Here is a 12,122-nt window from a genome sequence, read left to right on the forward strand (position 1 = left end):
AATAACATCGTTGGAATATTTGAGAGCAGGAATTATAATAGAATAATCTTGCCTTTTGCTATTTATGTAAAGGTAACAGCCACATTTAGGGGAGTTATTGATCATGTTTAAGGGAGAAAAACAACCTTGCCTGTGAATCTGTATAATTTTGTTCCCTGGTGGTGAGATTTTATGGAATCTCTTCCTGTTTTGTTCCAATTCGCATGCTTGCGAGTGCAGTTGCTTTAGCTTTTATTTTAAAAAGCCCACATGCAATGCCATATAATATATAAAATATAAGCAATAAAATCCTTTAAGGTTTTGTTGGAAGAGTTACCAGTAGCCAACCAATAAATAGGCAATCCGTTCATTTCCAATTTCATTTGTTTTCTTTTCTTTACTTTTTTAATAAATTGAGGAGTTAAACAATAGGTGGGCCAAGGTTTCATTTGCTACGGAGCTGTTCTGTGCTTAACACTGAGAAGAGAGAGAAGTACTCTCTAAACATAGACATCCCCCCCCCCCAGATTCTTTTCCCCAAACACTTGTGTTGTAGATATAAATTCACCCAACTATTTATAACCAAGGAATTTATATCCTTAACTTCTCAAATACTGACTTTTGGTTTATTCCAGGGGTACAGAGTCCGTACCTCCCCAGGTATGGCTGGATTCCAGCTGAAATCAACCACAAGGAATCTTATTAGACCTGGAGGCCAGGAATCAGCAGTCCTTGTAAGAGGAAAACCAAATATGGTGCTGCATGGTTGACTGGAGCCTCAATACCTACACAACTTTTAAAGGCCTTCCTTTCCCATTCATCTCAATAAGGCTGTGCTATTGATAAGGAAACTGAAACCTCTTTTTCTGTCTCCATTTGTTTCTAAATGGGCAACCCTAGTGGTCCAGTGGTTAGAGGGAAGTATTGCAGGCAAACTCTATAGCTGTATAGCTCTAAAGCACTATTTGGGGGTGGGTGGGTGGGAGGCAGGGGAGTAAATAAGCCTAAGTGCTATGATCATATCTCACTTGCAATTGCTCCCGGTTTTCTATAAAGTCTACAGAGTTCTTTCAGGGCTAAGGTCAGAATATCATCACTTTCCATAGTGAGGAGTTCTGATGGTCACTGAACAGTGTGAAAACAGCTTATTTCCTTGCACGCTATAGAGACACCTGACTTCCTTGCAAGGCACAGGGACCATAAAGTTTCTGGGCATATGTGCAGGGAGGGCCCACATATATTTGATGGGTTTTGTGGATACAAGCATTTTCAAGAATTTTTCAGCACCGGTCCATTGGCAGGCAAACAAGAAGGCAAAGTCATTGTGGGTATCTGTAAAAGATCACACAAACTGCCCGGACAACTCTCGCTCTATGGCAGTGTTTCCCAAACTTGGCAACTTGAAGATATCTGGATTTCAACTCTCAGAATTCCCCAGCCAGCATTCGCTGGCTGGGGAATTCTGGGAGTTGAAGTCCAAATATCTTCAAGTTGCCAAGGTTGGGAAACACTGCTCTATGGCGATAAACAGCCCATCCTGCTACTGTTTAATATTGCCTATTTCCCATCCCTGAGGATACAACTCCTGATGCAAGATAGCTCTGACTGTTCTGCCTCGAAAAGGGTTCCTGGAAGACAACAGTTTTTTGTATTTTTAACAGCCGTCAACCCAATGACAGGATTGTGCTAGGATAATTCGTTCTACTTAAGAAACTCTCTCTGGAAGCAAGAAGAGAGGGGAGGAACCAGCCTGAATCCTACTGGAATGACCGGCGGGGAGGGTAAACAAGGGGGCGTGATGGTGGTGATGGAGACAAGAAGCTTATTCAAAAGTAAAAGGGTCGTGGGTGCTGAAAAAGAAGTGCCCGTCCACATGCGTATCAAGAGCTTCCTTGTCACTCTCCGGCGGGAAGCGCTCGTGACAGATGGGGCATTCCTTCCAAAAGCCTGGAGAAGGCAGGTCCAAAGGAGATACGCCCATTCCGGATGGCTCTGACATCTGCCGCCCTGTCAGCCCACTGAGCATGAAGGAAAAGTATGGGGGGAAAAAAAGAGAGAGAGAAATTCCGTAACTGGGGGGTTCTACAGACTCTGGTTGACCCTCAGACCCCTTCTAGAGAAATATTCACATCTGGATTTCATTCTCCTGACTCTTACATCTAACAGGGGTTCCCCCTCTAATTCCCCATCCTCCTCTGAATCAAACAATAACCTAATTGGGGTGTTCTACAGTCTCTGGTGGTTCCCCAGGCTCTAACTCCCCTCCACTCTCAGTCACAGACTCAGATGGCAAGAACACTGGCCTGCACTGCCAGTACTCCTCCGTCTCCTGGTCCTCAAAATCTGTGACCAGCTGAGCTGGACGTGGACCACTCACGACAGCTTCCCCATCTAAGGCTGGGTATATTCTCTGTGTCATTATGTATACAATTTGGCCATTAGACAATCCAGACAGGCACTATGGAAATTCTAATTCAACTGGGTACATTTGCATGCATTTCTTATTTTGCATAATCAGCATTTTCTTTCTCCTTTTCAAGTCATGACCTGTCTGGCTTTGCAATTTTTACAACATGGCTAGGGAGGACTGCAGATTACCAAATTGCTGGAACCCTAATTTGGCCAGGTCCCTGGGTTCTAAGCTTTGGACAGGTACCATCCAGAAAATGTTCAGATGTTGCTGATAAAATTTTCCCCTCCTCACCCATGAAGATACCAAGATTCTTACAGAACTAATTGAAGTTTCTCATATGTATTTTCATCTTATTCTTCAGCATACTCCCAAATCTGGCACTTTCCCAGAAGCTGGGTGCCAGGAGTGATTATAGTGATACAGTGTTCCCTCGATTTTCGCGGGTTCGAACTTCGCGAAAAGTCTATACCACGGTTTTTCAAAAATATTAATTAAAAAATACTTTGTGGGTTTTTTCCCTATACCACAGTTTTTCCCACCCGATGACGTCATATGTCATCGCCAAACTTTCGTCTGCTTTTAATAAATATTTTTTTAAATAAACTTTAATAAATAAACATGATGAGTAATAATCTAAATGGTTGTTAAGGGAATGGAAAATTGCAATTTAGGGGTTTAAAGTATTAAGGGAAGGTTTGTGATACTGTTCATAGCCAAAAATAGTGTATTTACTTCCGCATCGCTACTTTGTGGAAATTCAACTTTCGTGGGTGTTGTGATTCAGCCTGAGGCTGCTCAGGGACCAGCTGTGTCTCTGCTGGCTCCATGCCCGGAGGAGGATGACAGCGCAGAGGAGGGGGCTGAACAGTCGGACGGGGGAGAGGAGAGTCAGGAATGGGATGAAGGAGAACAGCATGAGAGCCCCGGGGGGGGGGGGGGCTCTCCCCAGCCAGTAGCTTGGAGTCATTAGGTGATGACGCACAAGCTGTCATTGACATGAGACAGAGTCGTTCAGAGCAACGAAAGGAGCAGTTAAAGAAATATTTTCACCATTGAATTAGAAACAGCTGGGTTTGGGTGTGGTCCTCATCAGCAGGGTTTAAAAGGCAGGCAAGGCCTTGAAGCCATGTGGAGTGTTATCAATTTGAATTGTGGTGACCTGTTTTGATTCTCAGCGTCTCTGATCTTGGCTTGTGGCCTCGCAGTCTGGAAGACTCGTGGGAGGCGTCTGTTTGCTATCTACAGCTTCGTCTTGGCAGCAAGAATCTGGTATTGCTTCATGGACTATTGCCTTCGTGTATATATTTGAAGTTCCAGCGTTTTTTCTGTTTGTAAGGACATTTTTCTGTTACCTGTGTTTTCCTTGAATTATATAAACTACCTTTGCCTTTTACCAGTGTGTCTGGCTTCTCTTTTTGGGTTGGTATTGGCTTCTGGAGTGACCCAGACAGAACAGTGGGCGGTCTCGGAACGCATCCCCCGCGAAAAGCGAGGGAACACTGTACATCTGACAGAGGACATGGCTGAAGAGAAAATGCAGTACAGATGGAATAACTTTCCCTCACCTGGCCACTTCACAGAAGCCATTGCCCAGTTCTGGAAGGAGTAGATTGGTTTCTTCTCCACCACTCTGAACAGCTGCCAACAGAACTGCCTTCTCATCTTCAGCTTCCTACAAATAGAAAGAGAGGCATGTTTTCAGTATGTCTGACTTTGGCTCATGCTCACAACAACTGGCCTGGTCTTCCTATGCAGGGGGGCAAAAGGAATTACGGGAAGAGGATGTATGCCGCCCCGAGTCTTCGGAGAGGGGCGGCATACAAATCTAAATAATAAATAAATAAATAAATGAAGGAAGGAAGGAAAAAGTCTTTGCCTAAAATTCTGGAGAGCTGTAACTAATCAGGCTAAACAACGTTGGAAGATGGGTATAGACCAGTGGTGGGATTCACATTTTTTTTTACTACTGGTTCCGTAGGCATGGTGTGGCTTGTTGGGCGTGGCAGGGGCAGAATACTGCAAAATCTCTATTCCCTCCCCACTCCAGTGGGATTACTGCAAAATCCCCATTTCCTCCTGGTCAGCTGGGACTCGGGAGGCAGAGAATACATGGGGGGTAGGACTAGTCAGAGTTCTCCGAACTACTCAAAATTTCTGCTACTGGCTCTCCAGAAATGGTCAGAACCTGCTGAAACCCACCTCTAGTACACACCCAGGTCAACAGGCACTTCTCTTGGTGACAATCATATTTCTTGCTCTTTTGGGATATTATTAATTATTATTGTTTCTCTGAATTTACAAAATTGGAAGCTGGCATCATGATTGGATGTCCATGTGTGTATACACACACAAAAAGACACAAAAAGACAGAAAACCCATAATGCTCCTGGATCTGACAGACACTGAGGAAATAAAAATGACGAGTAGCTGTCATCCTGCTATCTTCCTGCCCCCACCCAAGTTTAAAAAAAACTAAGAGTGTGATGGGAAGCATCCTTCAGGAGAGTCCAGTGGATTGATGGGCAGCATTTTTAACATCTTCCTAGCGATTATGCTCCAACAGTAAACATTTTGTGAAAGTGCCAAGCCTCCTTCGAGGATTCCATGGCATGTGGGCACTCAGAATATTGTTGTTGTTGTTATTATATTACTATTACTGTTATTAATATCAATACAGCATAGCAAACAAGATCACTATGCTGGATTTCGTATTTCGTATTCGAGCGCTTGCCAAGCACCTAGGACTGTGTGATATAGCGGCAAATTATGTGTGCCGATCCCAGTAAAGCGGCCTTTTGGAAGATTTTGTTAATTCCGGTGGTTTTCAAATGTCCGCTGAGATCCTTTGGCACTGCGCCCAGTGTGCCAAGTACCACTGGGACCACTTTTACTGGCTTATGGCAGAGTCATTGCAGCTCGATGATGATAATAATAATAATAATAATAATAATAATAATAATAATAATAACAACAACACCTATTATTATTATTATTATTATTTAGATGTGTATGCCGCCCTTCTCCGAAGACTCGGGGCAGCATACAGATCTAATAAATAATAATAAATAAGTATGTTTTCAAAACCTCAGAACATCTGCCCTATCCCTGGGCTAGACCATCTCTCTGCCTGGATTTCCAAAACAACTCTTTTGCCCTTCGCTTTGGACATTTATATCTAGGCTGGGTCCTTCCTTGCTTCTCAGGGTCTCACCGAGTCAGAACTGGAATCTTCGGGCAGCTGTTTGATCTGACTAGCAATAGGAGCAGGCTGGCTGATCACCACTGTGTGAGATAACCCATGGGCACAGGGAGGCGTGGTAGTCACTGCCCGGGGGTCACACAGGCTGTAAGAAGTGAGCTGGGCAGGCAGGCGCATATCCTCAGGGCATTCGTCCTCAGAATCAGACAGGGAGTCCAGCGAGCCTGGAAGATGAAAATGAAGGAGATGGCATTAGGGGAGTGAGTGAGAGTGTGTGTATGTAAAAACAAATCTCTCTCAGAAAGAAATGACGCTCCCAGTAGAGACTGACCTTGTAGAGAAAAACATTTCTATGTTTGTTCTAGCTAGCATCCTAGTGGGGCTTGAACCAGAAACTGGATGTCTGTCCAGGAGGTAAATCTACCCTCCTGTCTATTGATGCTCTAAGCACATGCTTATTTTGCTAATGCTCAATCCAAGGTTTCTGGGTGGGATACTTCCAATTCCTGAATCTAGTGGAAGCCTGTTCTGCTTGGTCAGATCAATTATCAGAAATAAAGACCCCACACACACATTGGTTCAAAAGCACCCATAGGTAAAATTCTATTAGTAACACTATTTCTGCAATACAAGAGTTAATGCCAAGAATGTCATGCTGGCCTCGTTTCTCCAATTAGCAAGAGATAAGGATAGTCCAGGATGCCAGCCAGCAAGAGTCATAAATCTCCACTCCTGACATATTTTCTTGTAGTTTAACAAAACTTACTCTGCTGCTCATGAAATAGGCAGGAAAAAATGTCTATGAAAGCAAGAAATTCTTTCAGCTTCAGGAGCACTATCATCCTCAATGAAGAACGTTGTCTGCCACACCCCCTTTCCCATCAGCCTGCCATTATATACTGCCATATATCTATTTAACGCCAAGAACCCCTTCTAGCGAGATATTCATGCCTCAATCTCATTCTCTTTACCCTTGCATCTAACAAGGGGTCCAGATCCTCAAAGTCCCCATTGTCCTCTAACTCACTCAGTTCCATAACTGGGGGTTCTACAAACTCTAGTTGACTCTCAGCCCCTAACCCTCAGTCCCTCACTCACATTCTCAGACTCAGATGGCAAGAACACTGGCCTGAGATGCCAGTACTCATCTGTCTCATGGTCCTCGAAATCCGTGACCAACTGAGCCGGATGTGGACCACTCACAACAGAAACCATCTTTTGCTGCCTCATGGTTGCCACGAACTCTGAAGGAGGGAAGGGAGGGGGAAGTAGATAGATTGGCTAACAGTCAAAACCAAAAGTTTTCTTGTGGGAGTCAAGGTCATCCCAACAGGCGGCAGTTGAATGAGGAGAGAAGTGACCAAGCAGCTGTCCAGCTACTTTAATTGGTGATGTGACTGGTGACATCTGGAGAAGGAAACATTTGTTCTTTTAATAAGGCTAAAAACCGCGGGAACTTTTAGAGTTGGTTTTTACTAGCTGTGCCAATATAATGTATCCAATAAACATGTTCTTTGAGGAATCTACCTGCCTTGGAATTTTGCTTTTGACAGATGCCTTACTCAGAATGCTGACACAAGAAGGCTGGAGCCCTCTAAAAGTTGAAAAATAATGGCCTTTCACATTGTTATCGCTGGGCCCTGCATATTGGCCTTTTTTTGTTTCATCACCACTCTCCCCTTCCTCTACATCTTCACCCCCGAGCTTGTCCTGATCCCAGGAATTAATCTGACATTTCCTGCTTTGGTTGCCTTCTCCCTCCTATCCTATCAACAGTATTCTATTGATTTCAGATAAGAGGATAGTGAACCAGTCTGGTGTAGTGAATATTGGGCTAGAAACTAGGAAACCATGAATTGACCTTGCCAAAAAACCTGTGAGGATTTCACTGGGCAATCCTCTGGAATCAATGCTGACTGGAGGCAAGAAAAATAAAGAATAATAAAAAGGAGGGCAGTAAATATTTCCTAATGTGCTTGGCATACATTTGGGAAAGGGAAACAAAAGGCTCTCTTTTTTAAAGTTCCTAGGAAAGGATGTTCCATCCACCCAGAAGAAATATCTCACAAAATCTAAAGTCTGGCTTTACAGCTTCATTATGGAATACTCTATAGAGTTCCCACAGAGTGAGAAAAGAATGGAAGAATTACAAAATGCACCAAGAGAGACAACAGATTTTCCCAGTTGTGGCCCTACCCACCAGGGTAGTAAACATTTAGTATTCAGATATTGCTGCACAGCAGCCCCTGTCATTCCCCACCATGTCAGGGGAATTAAAGTCTGTTAGGACCTTAACTCCGGAGGTCGATGGATAGAAGCCTCAATCATTTTTTAAAACAAGATATTTATTAAAAAAAAAACAGAAATAAACAAATAAAAGACTGTCTCGAGGGACAGGAGAACGTATACAGTGTTCCCTCAATTTTCGCGGGTTCGAACTTCGCGAAAAGCCTATACCACAGTTTTTGAAAAATATTAATTAAAAAATACTTTGCAGTTTTTTCCCCCTATACTATGGTTTTTCCTACCCGATGACGTCATATGTCATCGCCAAACTTTCATCTACCTTTAATAACTTTTTTTAAAAATAAACTTTAATAAATAAACGTGGGAATGGGAAATTGTAATTTAGGGGTTTAAAGTGTTAAGGGAAGGCTTGTGACACTTGTTCATAGCCAAAAATAGTGTATTTACTTCCGCATCTCTACTTCGCGGAAATTCGATTTTCGCGGGCAGTCTCGGAACGCATCCCCCGCGAAAATCGAGGGAACACTGTACATCTTACATCATGGAGGTTAGGAAGAGAAGAAGAAAAAAAGGAAGAAGGAGGAAGTTGGTTGGCAGGATATTGCGACATAAGAGGAGGATCCAATAAGACACACTAGTTAACTGTTTCATTACTTTTTTTTTTTTAAATGTTTATTAGATATGTACGTTAAAAACAGGGTACAAAAAAGTAAAGGGAATATATATAATATACATTCTAGCAATTATAGTTTACTTATATAACATGCGTGAGAGGGGAAGGAGAAAGGAAGAAAGGGAAAGGGATTTAGACAGAAGGGAAAGAAATACAAGAGGAGGAAGGATAGTAAAATAGAGCAAGAAAAGAGTGGTAAGAAGAGTGTGGAGGGCCAGCGTTAGAGCTGGGGCTTCCATGTTTTGCAGCCTGTGGTTTAAGCATATAGGTGGTGTAGATTTTCCTGAAGTTTTATCCATATGTATTTGACGTAGTTGCTAGTGCCAACATTTATCAGTGGTTTAAGGGTTTATTCGTTCAGTTTCTTTGTAGTTCAAAATTTGTTCTGATCGATGTTTATAGTTTATGGTTTCAATTTAATATTATGATTCATGTTGTAGTTTACTGGTTTTACACGTGGTTTTAGTTGGACATTTTTCTTGATCTATAATTTTTACATATTATAGTAATGTTTCATTACTAAATGTCTCCGAGGGGCTGTCAATATACAGCGTGACACCCCTTCTTTGACAGTCTTCAGTGACATTGTTCACACGAGGCACATTCTTTTACAGAGGTATTCGTGTTGGTCAGTTGGCAGTGGTTTGTTCAGCACGTCAGCAATTTGTTCAGTTGTAGGCACATAATGTAGTTTCACAAATCCTTGTTTCACATATTCTCTGGCATTCTATCTTATGTCGATGTGCCGTGAACATGCTCCCGCATATTCAGTTTCAGATATGAAGGTAACGGAGAGATTGTCCTCCATTATGACAATTGGTTTCATAGGATCACTCCAAATACTATCAACAAGAGCAGAAACACAGGTTAAAGCAATGCAACAGTCAGAAACGCAGGCATATTCTGACTCAGTAGAAGAACAAGAGATAAAGTTCTGCTTTCTAACTTTCCAATAAATTCCATTAAATTGGAGAGCCATTTAAAAACATTATGTAACCTGAAGTATTTTTTCATGTTTCTTTGTCACCTGCCCAATCAGAGTCTGCGTAGCAAACTAACTCAGGAAACTTGTTGTGTTCTGGTTCTAAGAACAATTTCATGTCTTTTGTGTGCTTCATGTATCTCAGCAATCTTTTTATGCATGTCCAATGAAATTTAGTTGCTTTGCCAACGTACCGTGACAAAAGATTAACACTAAGTGAAATGTCGGGTCTTGTCCAACTGCTAATGTATAACAGTGACCCAATGACTGAACGATAAAGTGTTTGATCTTCAAAATCAGGACTAATCTGCTGTGTCAAATTGTAAAAATCTGTTTGCATTGGAGAGCGACATGGATGTGCGTCAATCATGTTGCAATTTTGCAAAAGTTGATCAATTTTGTTTTCTTGTGAGAGGCTAAACACCTTCTGAGTTTTTTCAATCTGAACACCTAGGTAATCATGAATGTGTCCTAAGCTTTTCAATTAAAGTGTCTCTCTAAACCTTTTGCAAAAACTTCACTCATGTGTTTGTTTGGACCAATGTACACTATGTCATCAACATACACTAGTATGATTTCATAAATATTACCTTGCCTTTTGTAAACAAGCATTCATCAGAATCGGACTTAATAAAGCCCATTGAATTTAGTTTGTCAATGAGACATCTATGCCACATTAGAGCAGATTGTTTCAAACCATAAAGACTTTTCTGTAGGAACCAGACATCTCCTTCTCGATCCTGGAAACCCGGTGTACCTTTGATGTAGATCTCTTCATGTAAATCAGTGTTCAGATAAGCAGTCTCAACATCAAATTGGAAAACGTCTACATTCAAAGCAATAGCTGTGGTTAAAGCAATTTTAACGCTTTCATTTTTAACTGTAGGTGAAAACGTATCTGTGTAATCTTCAGGTTAAACTTGGGAGTAACCTTGTGCTACTAATCTCGCTTTGTATATTTTCTCACCATTTGGTTTTTGTTTAATTCTGTAGACCCATCGTGTACCAATAATCTTCTTGTTCGTTGGAGGCTCAACATGTGTAAACACCTTAAGTTTCTTTAAACAGTCCAGTTCAATTTCCATTGCCTCATACCATTTTTCTTGCTCAGACTCAGGTAAATATCTTATTTGAGAAAAATTTTCAGGAGGAATTGTAACATTGTTGCAAAGAAAAGGAAAAGATTTTTGTGATACTTGCTGTTGGTATCTCTTTGGAGGAACCCCTTCTGTGGTTCTCTTGGAACGTCTTAGAACTGCAGTCCAACCTTCATCTTGGTCATCTTCGTCTCCAACTCCATCGCTAGGAACATCATCCGCGACTCATGAAGACTGTACATTATCTTTTGGAGAAATGACATCTGGAACAACTGCCTGAGAATCTGGGTCATCAGGTTGAGCTGTACCTTCGATATCATCTCTGGGAAAGTAAACTGAAGTGTCATTACTATGGATTCTGGACCAATCTGTATCTTCTTCAAATTTAGCTGAATTAGAAACAACAACTGTATGATTAGAATCAGCAAACTTATTTATTTAGAACTTTGATCAAAACCTATAAATCTCAGTCTTTCTGCTACTGGACCTCCTTTCTTTCTCTGGACCAATGGAATGTTGACCATGGCATATGAGCCAAAAATGTGGAGGTTTCGGATATCAGGCTTGCATCCGTCCATCATGTAAAAAGGAGTTTGATTGATAACACTGCTCCAAATATGATTAACAATGTAATTGGCATACCTTAGTGCTTCACCCCAATAGAAATTGTTGAGATTAGCATCTTCTAAAAGACAACGAAACATAGTCTGTAAAACACCTTGTCGTCTTTCTACAACTCCGTTGTGTACTGGCGTGTAGGGAGCAGAAGTTTGGTGATGGATTCCATTTCATCTCATCCAACCTTGGAACTGCTGGGACATGAATTCTCCACCACGATCACTTTGTATTCTTCTGATGCAGACACCATGTTGATTGTAGACATGTGCTGCAAAGTCTTTAAAGATCTGAAAGGTCTCTGATTTTTGTTTCATTAGGCACACAAAACCATACGTAGAATAATTATCAATAATAGTTAAGAAGTACTTACAATTACCTTTAGTAGGCCGAAATGGACCGACAATGTCGGTATGGACAAAATCAAAAATGCGTGTAGACAAGCGTGTGGCATGTTTAGCAATAGGTGCTGCTTTGGATTTTGATTTGTTACAGACAGAACAATCTAAATAAATTTTGCAATTACTATTAATATCAAACCCATTAACAAAATCTGGCATCTTGGATAAAACTCCATAGGAAGCATGGCCCAAATGACGGTGCCAACGGTGGACACACCTAGAATGAAAAAGTTAGTTTGTTAGTACAGGTTTAACATTAGCGACAATATGCGGAACCTCAGATTTGTTTTGATTAATCTTTTGAATTTCATTGGCTTTAGGAGCCTTTGTTTTTGGAGTAGCAACAGGTTTTCTCTCTGGGCCTGTGCTTTCATTCTTTGGAACTTCTATACTTACTTCAACTTGCATCTGGGGTTTTGGCATTAAGTAGTAAACACCCCCAATTGGAATAGCTTGAGCAACAAATGTCCCATTCATGATAATGTGACTTTCATTTTGTAAATGCATAACTTGATA

At 41.5% G+C, this 12,122-nt stretch overlaps 1 protein-coding gene across 4 annotated transcripts in view; it reads right to left on the reverse strand.

The window, feature by feature from the left end:
• Positions 1–361: 361 nt before the first annotated feature.
• CALCOCO1 (calcium binding and coiled-coil domain 1) overlaps positions 362–12,122 on the reverse strand; it is a 44,862-nt gene continuing 33,101 nt past the window's right edge. The window contains exons 14-16 of one of the 4 annotated variants that reach the window (XM_070740816.1): positions 5,604–5,815; positions 3,958–4,064; positions 362–1,997 (exon numbers count right to left, since the gene is read on the reverse strand). In XM_070740816.1, coding sequence (XP_070596917.1) covers positions 1,802–1,997; positions 3,958–4,064; positions 5,604–5,815 — 515 coding nt within the window. In that variant the 3' untranslated portion in view covers positions 362–1,801. Of the gene's footprint in view, positions 1,998–3,957; positions 4,065–5,603; positions 5,816–8,492; positions 9,354–12,122 lie in introns of those variants that run through there. The other 3 variants (XM_070740819.1, XM_070740817.1, XM_070740818.1) reach the window with 3 other exon arrangements.

The sequence above is a fragment of the Erythrolamprus reginae genome, chromosome 2, assembly GCF_031021105.1.
Source record: "Erythrolamprus reginae isolate rEryReg1 chromosome 2, rEryReg1.hap1, whole genome shotgun sequence".
In the NCBI taxonomy this organism is placed as follows: Eukaryota; Metazoa; Chordata; class Lepidosauria; order Squamata; family Dipsadidae; genus Erythrolamprus; species Erythrolamprus reginae.